Source organism: Pan troglodytes, chromosome 12 (assembly GCF_028858775.2).
Source record: "Pan troglodytes isolate AG18354 chromosome 12, NHGRI_mPanTro3-v2.0_pri, whole genome shotgun sequence".
Classification (NCBI taxonomy): Eukaryota; Metazoa; Chordata; class Mammalia; order Primates; family Hominidae; genus Pan; species Pan troglodytes.
The window spans coordinates 66962513-66981087 of NC_072410.2; the positions used below are offsets into that span (position 1 = coordinate 66962513).

Genomic DNA, 18575 nt, shown 5'->3' on the forward strand with positions numbered 1-18575 from the left:
GAATTGAAGATTGTTCTTTCCCCTTCTGTTGAACATGAAGGTCCTTATAGGCAATATTTAGGAGTTTATATTTTGTCCTAAAAGCATTGGGAGAAATTCTAAAGTTTTTTGTTGTTTTGTTGTTGTTTTGTTTTGTTTTGTTTTGTTTTTGTTACAGAGTCTCACTCTGTCACCCAGGCTGGAGTGCATTGGCACAATCTCGGCTCACTGTAACCTCCCCCTCCTGGGTTCAAGCAGTTCTCTTGCCTCGGCCTCCTTGGTAGCTGGGATTATAGACACGCACCACCATGCCCAGCTAATTTTGATATTTTTTGTAGAGATGGGATTTCACCATGTTGGCCAGGCTGGTCTTGAACTCCTGACCTCGGGTGATCAGGCCTGCCTCAGCCTTTCAAAGTCCTGGGATTACAGGTGGGAGACACCACGCCTGGCTAAAGGATTTTTAAGTAGGGAAACAATCCTGTTTGTATGTTAAAACATTACTGTAGTCAACAAGGTGAGAGATGATAAGAGACTGTACTAAGATGGTAAATGGAGCCAGGCACAGTGGCTCATACCTGTAATCCCAGCACTTTGGGAGGCCAAGGCAGGAGAATTGCTTGAGGCCAGGAGTTCAAGACCAGCCTAAACAATATAGTAAGATCTCATCCATACAAAAACTAAAATTAGCCAAGTGTAGTGGCGTGCACCTGTAGTCCCAACTACTCAGGAAGCTGAGTTGGAGGATCACTTGAGCCTAGGTGTTCTAGGTTGCAGTGAGCTGTAATTGTGCCACTGCATTCCAGCCTGGGCAACAGAGCAAGACCCTGTCTCAAAAAAAAAAAAGAAAAGAAAAAGAAGATACAAGGCACAATGACCACCCCCCACCTCAAAAAAAAAAAAAAATAGATGGTACATGGGAATTAACATTTAGGGAAACAGTTAACTTCTGAACCTCCAAAAGACTTTCCTGTTCAGATCAATCCTGTGCCTTGGTTTCCGTATTCTTCTTTAAGCCACTCTTAAATTCCACTTTTACTTTTGATAATGATCATGGATTCTGCCCCTTTTTGTTGGTGGAGTGGGTGGGTTGGGGGTTAGAATCTTCCCTTAGAATCTTTTATTATTTTATACTAAGCAGGAATTGTACAGATGACCTAAGTCTTCTTGTATTGCATTTTTATTTTTAAACAGGAAATTAGAAATATCTTCTGGAAAGCTGGCCAGATTTGCAGATGGCTCTGCTGTAGTACAGGTAAAAAGTCCAGATTTTAAAAATTCATCTTAAAAATGGTTACAGAGACTCATACTAAATGTGTAACTACAATATCGTGGAACTACTTAGAATTTTGGTACTGGAAATTAAATCATATACTACTAAGATAATTTCTACTGCAAGAGTCATTCCAGACAACCAGAGTCCAGAGCGCTGCATGTATTAAGTGACCTATTTTTTTTTTTGAGGTGGACTCTTGCTCCATCTCCAGGCCGGAGTGCAGTGGTGCGATTTTGGCTCACTGCAACCTCTGCCTCCTGGGTTCAAGCGATTCTTTTGCCTCAGCCTCCCGAGTAGCTGGGACTACAGGCGTGCACCACCACACCCAGCTAATTTTTGTATTTTTAGTAGAGACGGGGTTTCACCATGTTGGCCAGGATGGTCTCGATCTCTTTTTTTTTTTTTTTTTTTTTTGAGATGGAGTCTCACTCTGTTGCCCAGGCTGGAGTGCAGCGGCGCGATCTCGGTTCACTGCAACCTCCGCCTCCCGGGTTCACGCCATTCTCCTGCCTCAGCCTCCTTAGTAGCTGGGACCACAGGCACCTGCCACCACGCCCAGCTAATTTTTTGTATTTTTAGTAGAGTCGAGGTTTCACCGTGTTAGCCAGGATGGTGTTGATCTCCTGACCTCATGATCCGCCTGCCTCAGCCTCCCAAAGTGCTGGGATTACAGGCGTGAGCCACCGCGCCTGGCCTGGTCTCAATCTCTTGACCTCGTGATCCACCTGCCTTGCCCCCGCAAAGTGCTGCAATTACAAGTGTGAGCGACTGTGCCCAGCCGTATTAAGTGACCTTTAACATCCTTTCCCAACTTGGGCTTCTGTTTTATGCGTTAATAAATTCTGTTGTGCTTTTCTAGAGAAAGTGATTTTGGTATTTTCTTCTATAGTAATAATTGGGGAATTTTTCCTTATGTATAGCCACATAAGAAGTAGAGAATACTATTCAATTCATTGAATATGACTAAATTACCTGTTAATCTTTCCTTATTTTGATTCCATAGCTTTTGAAAAGCTCAGAGATCAAGATTGGACTACTTGTGAATATTTTTTATTTCATAATCATGTCGTAGAATTAGATATCTTTTCTTGAGTTTAATTGGAGTAAGGATTTATTCAGTTGCTACTTAGATGCTAATATCTGATTTCAAAGGAACTTACCAGCGTTGTTCTTTATGTTTAAGTCAGGTGACACTGCAGTAATGGTCACAGCGGTCAGTAAAACAAAACCTTCCCCTTCCCAGTTTATGCCTTTGGTGGTAAGTATTTGCTGATTTATCTGAACTGTAATATGGTCTGAGTAAAGTGTAGAATGTATAATATTTTTGTCCAGTGTCTAGTGAGTGGAAAATACAAACTTGCACAACAAAGAATTTTTCCTAATTTTTTGATACTGATTCATTAAAAGAGTATAAACTGCTTCATAAACAAATACTAGGATTAAGCATACTTTAGAATTTGGAACGTCCAGGTGCGTAAGTTGACAAGAAGATTGGAAGTGCATGAGTACTTTGACATTGAATAAGCAATGAATTCATTGCCCTCATAGTTTCCCTTCAGTATGACTCTGCAAGTACAGTCAGCCCTGCATGTCTTTGGGTTTTGCATCCATGGATTCAACCAACCATGGATCGAAAATATTGGGGGAAAAATTGCATCTGTACTGAATATGTACAGACTTTTTTTCTTGTCATTCCCTACGCAATACGGTATAAAAACTATTTATGTAGAATTTACATTGTATTAAGGATTATATGTAATCTGGAGATGATTTAAAGTATATGAGAGGATATACATAAGTTATAAACAAATACTATGGTGTTTTACATCAAGGATTTGAGCATCCATGGATTTTGATATCTGCAAGAGGTCCTAGAACCAATCCCCCAGGGATACCAAGAGACAACTGTGTATATTTAGTAATGAGCTCATTAGAATTTTATAGCTCCCTTCTATTATGAAAAGGGGGGTACAATTATATTTAACAGAGTTGATACCAAAAAAAAGCAATGTTTGACTTGATCAGAATGAGCATCTGTGGCAAATAGTGAGTCTTCTTCCACTTTTACTGTTGAGTAGAAGACTTTTTTTTTTTTAAGAGACAGGGTCTTGCTCTGTCTAGCCCAGGCTAGAGTTGTTCAGTGGTGTGATCATAGTTCACTGCAGCCTCAAACTCCTGGGCTTAAGCAATCCTCCCACCTCAGCCTTCTGAGTGGCTAGGACTATGGGCGCAGGCCATTGTGCCCAACTAATTTTTTTTTTATTGGGGGTAGAGACAAGGTCTTTCTATGTTACCCAGGCAGTTCTAAAACCCCGGCCTCAAGTGGTCCTCCTGCTTTGGCCTCCCAAAGTGCTGGGATTACAGGCGTGAGCCACTGCACCTGAACGTTTTTTAAAATCACTTTGCAGAAACATTTCTATCAACTTTCCTCTCCCCAAAAGATACAAAATGCTAAGTAAATAACATTTTCTACTCAGTGTCTAGACTGTGTTGTTAGCAACCTCAGGAGAATTAGCATTCATACAGTATAGTTTGTTTCTGCAAAAAGAATTATATGAACTTTTTTTTATTGCTGCTTCAGGTTGACTACAGACAAAAAGCTGCTGCAGCAGGTAGAATTCCCACAAACTATCTGAGAAGAGAGATTGGTACTTCTGATAAAGAAATTCTTACAAGTCGAATAATCGGTAAGATATTAACATAGAGGCATTCATCTTCTCTGATATGCCTATGTTAGCATCTCTTCTCTTGCATCTGTGTTCTACAATAAGTCTTAAGTTTTCCTGCATAGCATTAACACCACCTAAGATTATTCACTCCTTCTCTTCCCTCACTCAAATGTGGGCACTATGAAAGAAAAAAACTTTTATTTCTTCAGTGTTGAATCCCTAGTACCTGTTATACTGCTTAGCACAGAATAGGCATTCAATAAATATTTGTTGAGTAAATGAGTAAATCTCTATTGAGCATATGAATTTTTTGGCCCATGCCTCTACTTTGTTGAATCTATTCCTAGTACATTTTTTCATGTTCAGAATAGTAATTCCTAAACATTATGTTCATCAGCTACTGAAATATGTCTATAATCTTTCAAATCTTTAACATCCCTACATATTGTGGGATCATATGTAATTTATAGCTCTTCTACCCAGAAATTGCTTTTTTTTGAGACAGAGTCTTGCTCTGTCACCCAGGCTGGAGTGCAGTGGCACGATCTCGGCTCACTGCAACCTCTACCTCCCGGGTTCAAGTGATTGGGATTACAGGTGCCCACCACCATGCCTGGCTGATTTTTGTATTTTTAGTCAAGATGGGGTTTCTCCATGTTGGTCAGGCTGGTCTTGAACTCCTGACCTCGTGATCCACCCGCCTCAGCCTCCCAAGTGCTGGGATTGCAGGCGTGAACCACTGCGCTCGGCCAGAAATTGCTATTTTATGTATATTTATATACAGTCTTCAGACACAAAGTAGCAAGGAAGCATTTTCTTTTGGTCTGCTATTGGTCTTAAGTCTCTTTGCTCTGCTTATATATGTAACTGTTGCCTGTGGAACCAGAATGAAAAATTGCTCCCCAATCTTTATTGTTAATGTGCTTCTTCTGTGTTTGTTTTTTGTTGTTAGGGCATGGTATGTAATAATGGAAGCACTGACATTTATCTGTGTCCCTCTTAGTAAATCAGTCCAAGGGGATTTTTCTTGAAAACATATTGAATGGCTATCTATATTAGTTCAAACGTTTTGAACTGTAAAGCAACTCTGTCAGTACGGTTTAATGTCTTTTTTTTTCTTTTGGCAGATCGTTCAATTAGACCGCTCTTTCCAGCTGGCTACTTCTATGATACACAGGTAGATTCTGCTTTAGGTTTTTTAGTTGCCAGATCAATCAAAAATTACTTAATGAATCTCTGTAATATTTCCTAGAGTAAACATTATAAAGAACATAAGAATTTTTTATGATACTGTTATATTTTACATTAAGTTTTTGAAAAAAGATAGTACTTTTTTTTTTTTTTTTTTTTTGAGACGGAGTCTCACTTTGTCGCCCAGGCTGGAGTGCAATGGCACGATCTCAGCTCACTGCAACCTCAACCTCCCAGGTTCAAGTGATTCTCCTGCCTCAGCCTCCTGAGTAGCTGGGATTACAGGCACGCACCACCATGCCCGACTAATTTTTGTATTTTTAATAGAGACCGGTTTTCACCATGTTGGTCAGGCTGGTCTTGAACTCCTGACCTTGTGATCTGCCCCCCTCGGCCTCCCAAAGTGCTAGGATTACAGGCATGAGCCACTGTGCCCGGCCAAAAGATAGTGCTTTTAAAAAGCTAACATTTATTCAGTGTCTGTTTGAGTTGACACCTGAATTTCAGTAGGAGTTAGCCAACCAAGGTGTGTCAGGGAAGCATTGAAAGCCCAGAGGCAGGAAAGAAATTAATGAGTTTAAAAAGATCAGCGTGACTACAGTGAGTGGAGACCAGATCAGGCTGGGAATAGGACAACTAACGTAACTAATTTTTATTACCTAATTTTATTGCTGGATCCTCTGAACCTCTACTTTATTATATTTTAATACTTCCTGAATAATACTTTCTTTCAGGATAATGACACATATACTTAAGTAACCATTTCATTCATTTGAAATAAATAAATACACCTTGCAAATATGCCTTTGCAAGAATATCACAGCCTTAGCCTCAGGAAGTTTTTTTTGTGTCTTGTTTTGTTTTGAGTCAGGACCTCTGTTGCCCAGGCTGGAGTACAGTTGGCATGATTATGGCTCACTGCAGCCTCAAACTCCTGAGCCCAAGTGATCCTCCCAATTTAGCCTCCTAAGTAGCTGGGACTACAGGCACAAACCACCATACCCAGCTAAGTTTTTTTGTTTTTTGTAGAGAGGGGGTTTCACTATGTAAGCCAGGCTGGTCTCGAACTCCTGCTCTCAAGCGATCCTCCTGCCTCAGCCTCCCAAACTGCTGGTATTACAGACATGAGCCACCACACCCAGTCACTGAAGTTTTTTTCTGAAGTGCATGACATAGGCACATTATTGCAGTATAAAGTTTGTTTAATCTATGCTTATAAAAAGAACTTTTTTTTTTTAAGTGCATGACATGGGCACGTTATTGCAGTATAAAGTTTCTTTCATCTATGCTTATAAACAGAAATTATTTTTTTTTGAGACGGAGTCTCCCTCTGTCACCCAGGCTGGAGTGCAATGGCGCGATCTCGGCTCACTGCAATCTCTGCCTCCCAGGTTCAAACCATTCTCCCTGCCTCAGCCTCCTGAGTAGCTGGGATTACAGGTGTCTGCCACCACACCTGGCTAATTTTTTTCTGTTTTTAATAGAGATGGGGTTTTGCCATGTTGGCCAGACTGGTCTTGAACTCCTGACCTCAAGTGATCCCCTGCCTCAGCCTCTCAAAGTGCTGGTATAGGCCTGAGCCACCGCACCTGGCCAACAGAAATTTTTTATTTGTTTGTTTGTTTGTTTTTTGAGATGGAATCTCGCTCTGTCGACCAGGCTGGAGTACAGTGGTGCGATCTTGGCTCACTGCAAGCTCTGCCTCCCAGGTTCACACCATTCTCCTGCCTCAGCCACCTGAGTAGCTGGGACTACAGGCGCCTGCCAACATGCCTGGCTAATTTTTTGTATTTTTTTAGTAGAGACGGGGTTTCACCGTGTTAGGCAGGATGGTCTTGATCTCCTGACCCCGTGATCTGCCCGCCTCAGCCTCCCAACATGCTGGGATTACAGGCGTGAGCCACCGCTCCCAGCCTTTTTTTTTTTTTTGAAATGGAGTTTCGCTCTTGTTGCCCAGGCTGGAGACCAATGGCGCGATCTCAGCTCACTGAAACCTCTGCCTCCGGGTTCAAGTGATTCTCCTGCCTCAGCCTCCCTAGTAGCTGGGATTATAGGCGTGCACTACCACGCACGGCTAATTTTTGTATTTTTAGTAGAGACAGGATTTTGCCATGTTGGCCAGGCTGGTCTTGAACTCCCGACCTCAAGTGATCCACCTGCCTCAGCCTCCCAAAATGTTGAGATTACAGGCGTGAGCCACCATGCCTGGCCTAGAAAATATTTTTATATGATAGAAATAGCTAACATTTACTGAATACTTGCAACATGCGAGGACTGTGATAAGTGCTTTACCTACAGTATTTATCTAATTCTCATAGGAACCCTTTGGGAAGAGGCCATTATTTTTCCCGTTTATTTATTTATTTAGAGACAGATTCTCACTCTGGCACCCAGGCTGGAGTGCAATGGCGCGATCTCAGCTCACTGCAACCTCTGCCTCCTGGGTTGAAGAGATTCTTCTGCCTCACCCTCCTGATTAGCTGGGACTACAGGCACCGGCCACTACACCTGTCTAATTTTTGTCTTTTTAGTAGCGACAGAGTTTCACCATGTTGATCAGACTAGTCTCAAACTCTTGACCTCAGTTGATCCGCCCTCCTCAGCCTCCCAAAGTGCTGAGATTACAGGCGTGAGCCACCACGCCTGGCCTGTTTTTCCCTTTTAAAGATGAGGAAGCTTTTGAGGTTTAATTTAAGTAATTTATCCAATGTCAAGCATTTCGTTTAATGACAGCCAAAATTAAGACGTTTGGCTACAAAGCCCCTGCTTTTAGCCATATAGTGCTCTTGTATTTTAGGCCAGGATGTTAACCTAAATGATAACCCTTCCAAATCAAATTTTTTCCCTTTTACCAGGTTCTGTGTAATCTGTTAGCAGTAGATGGTGTAAATGAGCCTGATGTCCTAGCAATTAATGGCGGTAAGTATAAAAGTAGAGATTAAAATTATCAGTGTTGATTTTTTTAAAGCAATGAAATTTTAATTTCGGCCCTGATTTTTCTCCTTTTTTAAGCTTCCGTAGCCCTCTCATTATCAGATATTCCTTGGAATGGACCTGTTGGTAAGTTAGGATTTAAAATTAAGAAATCATATGTGTATTTTTTTTTTCAGTAAGTAGTAGTGACCATGTTACAGCAATGGCATATGGCTCTGATTTATTACCTCTTCATGAATTGAACTAGATGATGTTCTAAGTCTCCTTTCAGGTCTTTCAGACATTTTCATCCTTGTCTTGGGTTCTGTTTCTAATAGCATATGTTACGGTATTACAGATTTTATGTCCCTAGATATTTTGACTTCATAATTGTCTCTTTCTGTTAGAGGACTTCTTTTTTTTTTTTTTTTTTTTTAACTGGGAAATTATCAGAGTATATGCTCCTTCAGGATGAAATTAATGTAACTTACGGCTGTTATAAGTTCATAATCATGCAATATAAAAATGGCTCATTGAGTAAATAATTATCAAGTGTCCTAGGCAGAGCAGGCCCTAGCAATACAACAATGAAAGATGCAGTTCTTGATTTCTGCATAAAGGAGACAGATAATTACTTATAATCAGTGTTATTATAAAGACATAGTCAAAGTGCTAAGAATATGATAGAGAAGAGCAGATTTGATTTTGTGTGGTCAGGTTGTCAAGGAGGGCTCCTCAGAGTAGTCATTTGTGTAAGCTGAACCTTAGTAGGATCTAGTGTTAAGTATTTGCGTTAGAGAGAATACTGGCTAGACCAGGGGACAAACATGAGCATAATCCCAGAGGTGTGGAAGAAGTGGTATATTTCAGCAGTTCAGAGTGATCCAGTGAGGACAGAAGGTAGGGTGGGGTAGGATGTTCTGTGGGTCTTAAATACCGTGTAGAAACATGGATTTTATTCTGTGGTCACAGTCAAAGATGGGGTTGAAGCCATGACTGGAATAATGTCTTGAAAACTGGGAATTTCCATTAAACAGTTGCCAATATTCTAATACATTTTAGGGGCAGTACGAATAGGAATAATTGATGGAGAATATGTTGTTAACCCAACAAGAAAAGAAATGTCTTCTAGTACTTTAAATTTAGTGGTTGCTGGAGCACCTAAAAGTCAGATTGGTAAGTTGTTTTAAATACCACATTTGTTCTGGATTTTACTTACAAGTTCTGACTTCTTAAACTGAATTTAAACTCTGTGTGTATGTTTTGTCGGTAGCCATAAAAATTTTTGTCATGTTTTATCTCTGTCCTATTTTTGTGCTCTTGCTTCATATCAAATGATTCCTAAAATTACAGGATTTTATTCAATTTTATTTAAAATATACAAAAATATTTACCAAGATCATTTCAGTAATTATTTTTAGACTAAATTTTAATTATTAAAATTATGACTAATTTTTAGTCTAAAAATAATTTCAATAATTATGTTTAGACTAATAAGTTATTAGTCTAAATAACTTAGTTTAAAAATAGAAGTTCTAAGTCTGGTAGTAACCATTTTATTAGTTTAAATATTATAATTTAGCTATTTCATTCTAAGTCTGCTTGGTATCCTCTTGAGAAGTGACCCATTTCTACTAGGTGGAAAACTGGTAATAAAATAGAAGAAATGCATTGACCATGGGCCATTTTCACTTACTCCTTGTGACAGAAATGTCATATTTGCATGAACGAAAATCAGGTCCTTGTTCTGTGGAAGGAAAATGGGCTTTAGCAGTCAGAATGACCTGGATTTGAAACCTGTCTCTGCCACTATAATCATGTGATCTTGGACAGATTATTTAAGGGCTTTTATTGTTGGTTTATCCTACTATGTGATGTTTGATGTGTGTGACTTTTTGACATAGGGTCTTCTGATGTGGGAACATTTTGATGAAACAAACTATTCAACTTTTACTGCTTTTTTGTACAAGTAATATGTGAAACATCTCATTTCCAGCTTCTTCTTCTGGTTTGTTAGCCAGTGATGAAGTTAAAATTAGGTTCTATAAGTTAGAAAAATCCCCACATATTAGTTGGGGGTTGTGTTGTCGAACCAAATAAACAAGACTTAAACAAGATGGAAACTTTATTTTTCTCTCAGGTAAAAGAAATTTAGAGGTGGTAAATCTAGGACAGTGATAGTGGTTACATGACATCTTAAGAAATCTAGATTCCTTTTAGCTTTCTCCTCTGCTATCCTCAAGATGTGGCCTCATCTTCATGCTTATGAACTGGCATGAAGAGCTCTGGCCAACTTATCTGACTTACAGGCAGGAGGAAGAAAAAAGAAGGGAACAGCAAAAAAGGTGTGTGGCAGTTGAGTAAGTCAACCTGCGTTTTAAGCACCTTTCCCAGAAATCCCCACACAGTAGTTTCTATTTACATCTCATTGAGCAGAACTGTGGCACATGACTATAGCCTCGACTGCAAGTGAGGCAAGGAAATGATTTTTGTATTCTGCCTGCAGAAGGTGGGATTCGTACTGTGAGTAACTATCAAAATGTAGAGAGGATATTCCAAAGAATGGGGAAGCCATGAATAATAGATGATGTCTACCTCATGTCTGAGCATCTCGGAGCCTTGAGCAAAGTATTGGTTTCCTGTTCATCTGCATTGGAATTTTTGCTGAAAGTTACAGCGTTCGTTTATTCGCTGTTAGTAAACTAGTCTCATTACTTTACAGGGTAGTTATGAAGATAAGAGTCAAGATTTGCAAAGTGCCCAGCATGTTACCTAATAAGCATACAGTTAATACCTGCTATTATCATTAAGACACAGAAATGGCCGGGTGTAGTGGCTCATGCCTGTAATCCCAGCACTTTGGGAGGCCGAGGCAGGCAGATCACGAGGTCAGGAGATCGAGACCATCCTGGCTAACACAGTGAAACCCTGTCTCTACTAAAAATACAAAAAAATTAGCCGGGCGTGGTGGCGGGCGCCTGTAGTCCCAGCTACTGGGAGGCTGAGGCAGGATAATGGCGTGAACCCGGGAGGCAGAGCTTGCAGTGAGCCGAGATCACACCACTGAACTCGAGCCTGGGCAACAGAGCGAGACTCTGTCTCAAAAAACAAACAAGCAAACAAACAAAAAAGACACAGAAATAAACCTGCTGCTAATTGGTCATATAGCCACTATCTACCTTAGAGTTTGAACCCTTCTAATTGTTAAGTAGACATTAGAGGAATGAACTAATAATCTTTTTTTTTTTTTTTTTTTTGAGACATAGTCTCGCTCTGTTGCCCAGGGTGGAGGAGTGCAGCAGTGCGATCTCAGCTCACTGCAACCTCCGCCTCCCAGGTTCAAGTGATTCTCCTGCCTCAGTCTCCCAAGTAGCTGGGATTATAGGCGTGCACCGCCATGCCCAGCTAATTTTTGTATTTTTAGTAGAGACGGGGTTTTGCCATGTTGGCTAGGCTGGTCTCGAATTCCTGGCCTCAAGTGATCTGCCCGCTTCGGCCACCAAAAGTGCTGGGATTATAGGCGTGAGCCACCGCACCCAGCAGAACCAAGGAATCTTTGCTGCACATGTGGCATGCCACAGAAACCCCACAGGCCAACTTCCAGCTGGCTCTTCTCACCTGTTGCTCACAGGAGGGAAGAATGAGACTCTAGAGCGCATAAATTTCAGAGAGTAGTCTTGGGTAGAGGGAGGCTGAGAGTGATTCAGAACCAACCTGTAAGGGGATGGTTTTTAGGAATTACCAGCCTCCATTTTATGACTTTTGCATCACTATTTCCATGCAGCTATTCAGCCAGCTCTCTCTGCTTTCATAAAGATGCATCAAATATGCATTTTAACCCCTTGTTTACCTGTTAAAGTTAACATCGGGTCCAAGTGAAATACCACCATCATGGAACTTCTGTGATACAAAAATACAAAAAAGTAATTGCTACTATTTCATTATTAAAATATTTAGTCATTTAGTCATCCAAATCTTTTTTTTTTTTTTTTTTTTTTTTTTTTTTTTTGAGACCAGGTCTCTCTCAGTTGCCCAGGCTGGAGTACAGTGGCATGATCTTGGCTCAGTGCAACTTCCGCCTCCCAGGTTCAAGTGATTCTCTTGACTCAGCCTCCTGAGTAGCTGGGATTACAGGCGTGCACCACCACACCTGGCTAATTTTTGTGTTTTTAGTAGAGACAGGGTTTCACCATGTTGGTCAGGCTGGTCTCAAACTCCTGACCTCAGGTGATCCACCTGCCTCGGCCTCCCGAAGTGCTGGGATTGCAGGCATGGGCCACCACTCCCGGGCAGTCATCCAGATCTTTAGAGTATAATCTTATAGGGCAAGAATAATTACTCCATGCTGTCAGCTGCTGGGTTACTTCAACACCAACATTCTGAACAGTACCATTTAGATGCTTGTTTTCAACTGGTATATTTAATATCACTAATATTTCTGTGTGTGAGAAGATATCAGTCAGGAAAAAGTATACCAGTAACATGTTTTTAGAAGATATTTTGGGTCTAGAATTTATAGCTTCAGCTAATCTCAAAACTCCTTCATCTTCAACTGCTAAAATGGTTGACAGTTTATAGCAATCTTTTTTTTTTTTTTTTTTTGCTTGAGATGGAGTCTTACTCTGTCGCCCAGGCTGGAGTGCAGTGGCGCAATCTCAGCTCACTGCAACCTCCATCTCCAGGTTCAAGCGATTCTCTTGCCTCGGCCTCCCAAGTAGCTGGGACTACAGGCGTGCACCACCACACCTGGCTAATTTTTTATTTTTAGTAGAGATGGGGTTTCAACATGTTGGCCAGGCTGGTCTCAAACTCCTGAACTCAGGTGATCCACCTGCCTCAGCTTCCCAAAGTGCTGGGATTACAAGCGTGAGCCACCACGCTGGGCCTATAGCAATCATTTTGACAAGCTTTTATGTTTAAATTTTTAGCATCGATAGCAGTGTTGTCCAGTAGAACTCTGCAGTGAAGGGAATGTTTTATATCTGATCATGTGGCTACTTAGCACTTCAGATGTGGCTAGAGTAACTGAGGAACCAAAATTTTAATTTTGTCTAATTTTAAATAATTTAAATGCAAGTAGCCATATGTGGCTAGTAGTTAACATATTGGACAGCACAGCTGTGTAGACTCAACTGTAAGGAGTGTTCTTTCTTTCTTTCTTTTTTTAAGACAGTCTTACTCTGTTGCCAAGCTGGAATGTAATGGTGTGATTATACATCACTACAGCCTCAAACTGTGGGGTTCAAACGATCCTATGTCCTCAGCCTCCTGAGTAGCTGGGAATCCAGGCACATGTCACCACACCTGGCTAAAGAAATTTTCTTAGAAAGTATTTTTTAAAAGGAATTGCATTAAAGTTTAATGAGTGAAAACAAAGTTTATTTGGGGGGTATCCATTTTTCTTTGTCACATTCTATTTTTTAAATTTTACCATTATTTTTATTAGATATAGCATCTCATTATATTGCCCAGGCTAATCTCCTGGCCTCAAGCAATCCTCCTGTCCTGGCCTCCCATAGCACTGGAATTACAAGCATGAGCCCCATGCCCAGCCATATTTTTTTTTTTTTAAATCTGGTTCTCAACTCTCCTCAACTCTGTTGTCCAGACTAGAGTATGAGTATAGTGGCGTGATCATGGCTCACTGTAGCCTAGCCTGAAACTGCTGGCCTCAAGTGATCATCCTGCCTCAGCCTCTAGAATAGCTAGGATTACAGGCACACCACCACAGCTGAGTTTTTTATCTTCTAGTTGTTATCTTTTTAGGGACAGGACCTTGCTGTGTTGCTCAGCCTGGTCCCAGACTCCTGGCCTCAAATAATCCTCCCACCTTGGCCTCCCAAAGTACTGGGACAATAGGCATGAGCCATCACACCTGGCCACATATTTTATTTTTAAAAGCAATTTATTGAGATATAATTTACACCCATTAAATGAATTTTTAAAAATATCCGCATTAATCCTGTCAAAGTGAGAGGATATCCTGGAAATACAGATGAGAAAAAGAATATAGCCATCTCAGTATCATGGTATCAGAAGAAATTTCTTCAGGCCTGGTGCAAAATATGGAAACCTTATTTCTCTTTACCCTCTCCCATTTGGAATGCAATTGTTATCATTTTCTTCTACAGTTAGAACCATATCAGGCAGTGTTACAATTTTTGCTTTTGCTTCAACTGTCAAACATAATTTAGAAAACTCAAGAGGGAAAGAAAAGCTTATTGCTCTGTATTTACTCTTTTTCTCTCTTTATTTATTTATTTTTTTGAGATGGAGCCTCATTCTGTCGCCCAGGCTAGAGTGCAGTGGCGTGATCTCAGCTCACTGCAACCTCCACCTCCTGGGTTCAAGTGATTCTCATGCCTCAGCCTCCTGAGTAGCTGGGACTACAGGTGCACGCCACTATGCCTGGCTAATTCTTTCATTTTTTATAGAGACAGGACCTCGCTATGTTGCCCAGGCTGGTCTTGAACTCTGACTTCAGGTGATCTGCCCACTTTAGCCTCCCAAAGTGCTGGGATTACAGGTGTGAGCCACCACACCCAGCCTCTATATTTATTCTTAGTTTGCATACTGATTTTCCTTCCTTTCTAACAGTTCACGATGTCTTCTCTTATTTTTTCATTTCTGTTTAGAAAACTTCCTTTAGCTATTTCTAATGCAATAGAAAAAATTCTATTATTCAGTCCTTTAGTTGGCTTACTTGAAACAGGATCACTGCAGAGATTTCCCCATCTGTGCAAGAATTAGACAATGTGAGAATTAATTGTTAAACAGGAAATATTTATTAGATTCCTATTGTGTTACATATTTTTACATTTTATTTAAAATATGTATTGCCAGGAGCGGTGGCTCACGCCTGTAATCCCAGCACTTTAGGAGGTAGGAGGCTGAGGCGGGTGAATCACCTGAGGTTAGGAGTTCGAGAGCAGCCTGGGCAACATGGCAAAACCCCGTCCCTACTAAAACTACAAAAATTAGCTGGATGTAGTGGCTCACGCCTGTAATCCCCAGCACTTTGGAAGGCCAAGGCAGGCAGATCACCTAAAGTCACTTTGGCAAAGAATATAAACAGTTCACAGAAAAGGACATACATATGGCCTTTTAAAAATATAAAAAGATGCCAGGCACAGTGGCTCACGTCTAATCCCAGCACTTTGGGAGGCTGAGGCAGGCAGATCACAAGGTCAGGAGATTGAGACCATCCTGGCTAACACAGTGAAACCCCGTGTCTACTAAAAATACAAAAAATTAGCTGGGCATGGTGGCGGGCGCCTGTAGTCCCAGCTACTCGGGAGGCTGAGGCAGGACAATGGTGTGAACCTGGGAGGCAGAGCTGGCAGTGAGCCGAGATTGCGCCACTGCACTCCAGCGTGGTCAACAGAGTGAGACTCCGTCTCAAAAAAAAAAAAAAAAGTATTAAAAACAAATGCACTTGTATACTTTAAAATATTTAATTTTTATTTTATGTGACTTATAGCTCAATAAAACTTATTTTTAAAATATGTGCATGATTTCTTTTTTTTTTTTCTGTTTCATTTTTTATGGGAAATCCCTCCTTAAACTTAAGGAGAATGTAAACCTAAATACAGATATCAAGGTGTCTTTATTCATTTACCCCTGCTTACGTTTTGGAAGTATGTTGATTCTAAGGAAAGAAATCAAGGTGGATCTATCACTAAGAAGTAAAATTGATCCATAATATTTATGTCATGTCATGGTATTTGAAAATGTTATATTACTAAGAGCTTCGATGGCAGTCATTTTTTTTTTCTTTTTCCTTTAAATAGTCATGTTGGAAGCCTCTGCAGAGAACATTTTACAGCAGGACTTTTGCCATGCTATCAAAGTGGGAGTGAAATATACCCAACAAATAATTCAGGGCATTCAGCAGTTGGTAAAAGAAACTGGTGTTACCAAGAGGACACCTCAGAAGTTATTTACCCCTTCGCCAGAGATTGTGAAACATACTCATAAGTAAGAACATCTGTGCAAATGAAAATATGAAACTGTCGTCAGATTTAATTTCCTCGTGGGAGAGAAACTTCCCATGGAAGCACTGCCCATGCATTACTTCATAAATAGCACTTTTCTGTTTTAAGAGTCATTCCCATAAATATCTGCTTACTCCCTTAAAAAGGATAAGCCCACATCACTCTTGTAAGACCTAACTTTGAATCTCAAATGAAAGAGTGTGTTTATTGGTCAAGATTCAGGTAATCACCACATCTCTCCACGTCTAGGAAAAAGAGAATAAAACGTAAGATATTTGAATATCTAAGGAAACTGTTGGAATTCTCAAAAAGAAATCAGATGTAATCACTGTTACATGCCCAGTGCTTAGAATGTTAGGCAGACACTCAGTAAATGTAAATGAATCACTGGAAAATTATTTTATTTGAAAAAATTGAAAAGGTTAATACTTTCCCTTAATGTCAGTTGCACAGCCATGAGTTGGAAATTAAATTAACTCTTCCTAGCAAAAGAGTTTCATGTGATAATGGAGCCAAAATGGGTAGAATGAAGAAAGGAAGAGGTTAAAAAGAATATATGAAAGGTGAAATTAATTGAACAATTAAGAAGAAAAGAACAGGATACCACATGTAGTTTCCCCTGGGAGGGTGGGAGAAAGAAATTTGTGTTCTATACCATAAACAGTAAACAGATTATCAATGATAAATAGCAATATAAATTTTCAATTCTTTCTGAAGTATTTATTAAAGTTTTAGCTGATTATTATTAAATATTTCAGTTTTGTTTATAATAGAAACTGCCTCATGTTTCCAGATATTATTATGCTAACATTTATTTTGTGCTTAAATAGACTTGCTATGGAGAGACTCTATGCAGTTTTTACAGATTACGAGCATGACAAAGTAGGTATACCTGAGTTTTGTCTTCTATAATTGCCCTAGGAGTACATTTTTGTCATAACTCATGTAATTTTCTTTATGAATGCTAGTCCTATTTTTATTAAAAATCTCTAAATGAAAAACTAACAAAAGCCTAATTGTTTCTCCATTCTTTTGTTTTGTTTTGTTTTTGAGACAGAGTCTCTCTCTGTCGCCCAGGCTGGAGTGCAGTGGCATGATCTCAGCTCACTGCAACTTTCGCCTTCCAGCGATTCTCATGCCTCAGCCTCCCAAGTAGCTGGGATTACAGGTGCACGCCACCACACCCAGCTATCTTTTGTATTTTTAGTAGAGACGGCCATGTTGGCCAGGCTGGTCTCAAACTCCTGGCCTCAAGTGATCTGCCCACCTTGGCCACCCAAAGTTCTTTTCTTTTTAATATAAGTTTTAGGGGAGTGTACAAATGTATTTGAATGAATTAACATGTAGTGTTTGTCATAAATCAAGAACCAATTCCAATATTTTAAAGAATATTAAAGAAATCTGAGTAATTCACAATGTGTTCATTGTATAATAATTAGAAAACAAATATTAAATGTTGTCATGTATATGTAATAACTGAACCTCAACTTTCTTTTAGGTTTCCAGAGATGAAGCTGTTAACAAAATAAGATTAGATACAGAGGAACAACTAAAAGGTAAATTTTATTTTATTTTATTTTTTTGCTGAGGGCAGCTTTAATAAGGCATGGCCTGACTCTTGCTTCTTGGGATTAAAGGTCAAAGAGGAAAGGCATCACATCTGTAGGAAAAGAAGAATTCAAAGGACTTTCAACTTTACAGCTGCTGTTCCCTAGACCTAGAATGCTCTCTCATAGCAGGTGGTCTTCTTCTAACCCAAGGTTCAAATGCCACCTCTTCTCCAAAGCCTCCCCGAACTGTTTCGGAGAAAGAGAAAGTCCCCTTTGCACAGAACCGCTATTACTATGTATTTTTTAATTTTAAAAGCGTTAAAAGAAATAATAGACTTTTTTTTTTAACTTTAGTTGAAGATCTCAAATAAACGTTACTCTCATTGCTTCTCAGCTTTATTTTCAATAAACTTGTAATAATGATAGCTCACAAGGTTACTGCTAAATTAACTTCTGTGAATGTAGCTAGCACTACATTTGATGCAGAGTAGGTACCTAGTAAATGTTGAATGTGAATGTTCCTGATCTTTTCTGAATCAAACTCCTACCATACAAGAAATGTAACCTGGTATCTTATCATTTGAAAACCCAAATATATTCTTTAAAATTCTTGAGTTCTTGATCTGTGAAATTGCAGTGTTAATAATACCTGGTTTATGGGGATTAAATGAGTGAATCATTTACATCTGTGCCTGCCACACAGTAAGTGTTCAATAAATGTTAACTGATGCTATTCTTAATACCTAGTGGAATCATAAGATACAGAACTTAGGTAATTTAGCTCTCCAGAAATTATTAAGCAAAGGATCTTACTGTATAATATCAACCTCTGGCCAGGCGCGCGGTGGCTCACGCCTGTAATCCCAGCACTTTGGGCGGCCGAGGCAGGCAGATCACAAGGTCAAGAGATCGAGACCATCCTGGCTAATACGGTGAAACCCTGTCTCTACTAAAAATACAAAAAGGTAGCCGGGCGTGGTGGCGGGCACCTGTGGTCCCAGCT

General features: G+C 39.9%; 1 protein-coding gene across 6 annotated transcripts in view; it reads left to right on the forward strand.

The window, feature by feature from the left end:
- PNPT1 (polyribonucleotide nucleotidyltransferase 1) overlaps window positions 1-18575 on the forward strand; it is a 56491-nt gene that overhangs the window by 5148 nt on the left and 32768 nt on the right. For 2 of the 6 annotated variants that reach the window (XM_009442488.5, XM_024354358.3), the window contains exons 2-11: window positions 1174-1234; window positions 2439-2513; window positions 3837-3942; window positions 5052-5101; window positions 7971-8034; window positions 8128-8175; window positions 9091-9204; window positions 15819-16005; window positions 16853-16904; window positions 17521-17578. In XM_009442488.5, the coding sequence (XP_009440763.1) occupies window positions 1174-1234; window positions 2439-2513; window positions 3837-3942; window positions 5052-5101; window positions 7971-8034; window positions 8128-8175; window positions 9091-9204; window positions 15819-16005; window positions 16853-16904; window positions 17521-17578 (815 nt within the window). The remainder of the gene's footprint in view (window positions 1-1173; window positions 1235-2438; window positions 2514-3836; window positions 3943-5051; window positions 5102-7970; window positions 8035-8127; window positions 8176-9090; window positions 9205-15818; window positions 16006-16852; window positions 16905-17520; window positions 17579-18575) is intronic. The other 4 variants (XM_016948559.4, XM_063789073.1, XM_009442490.5 and 1 more) reach the window with 2 other exon arrangements.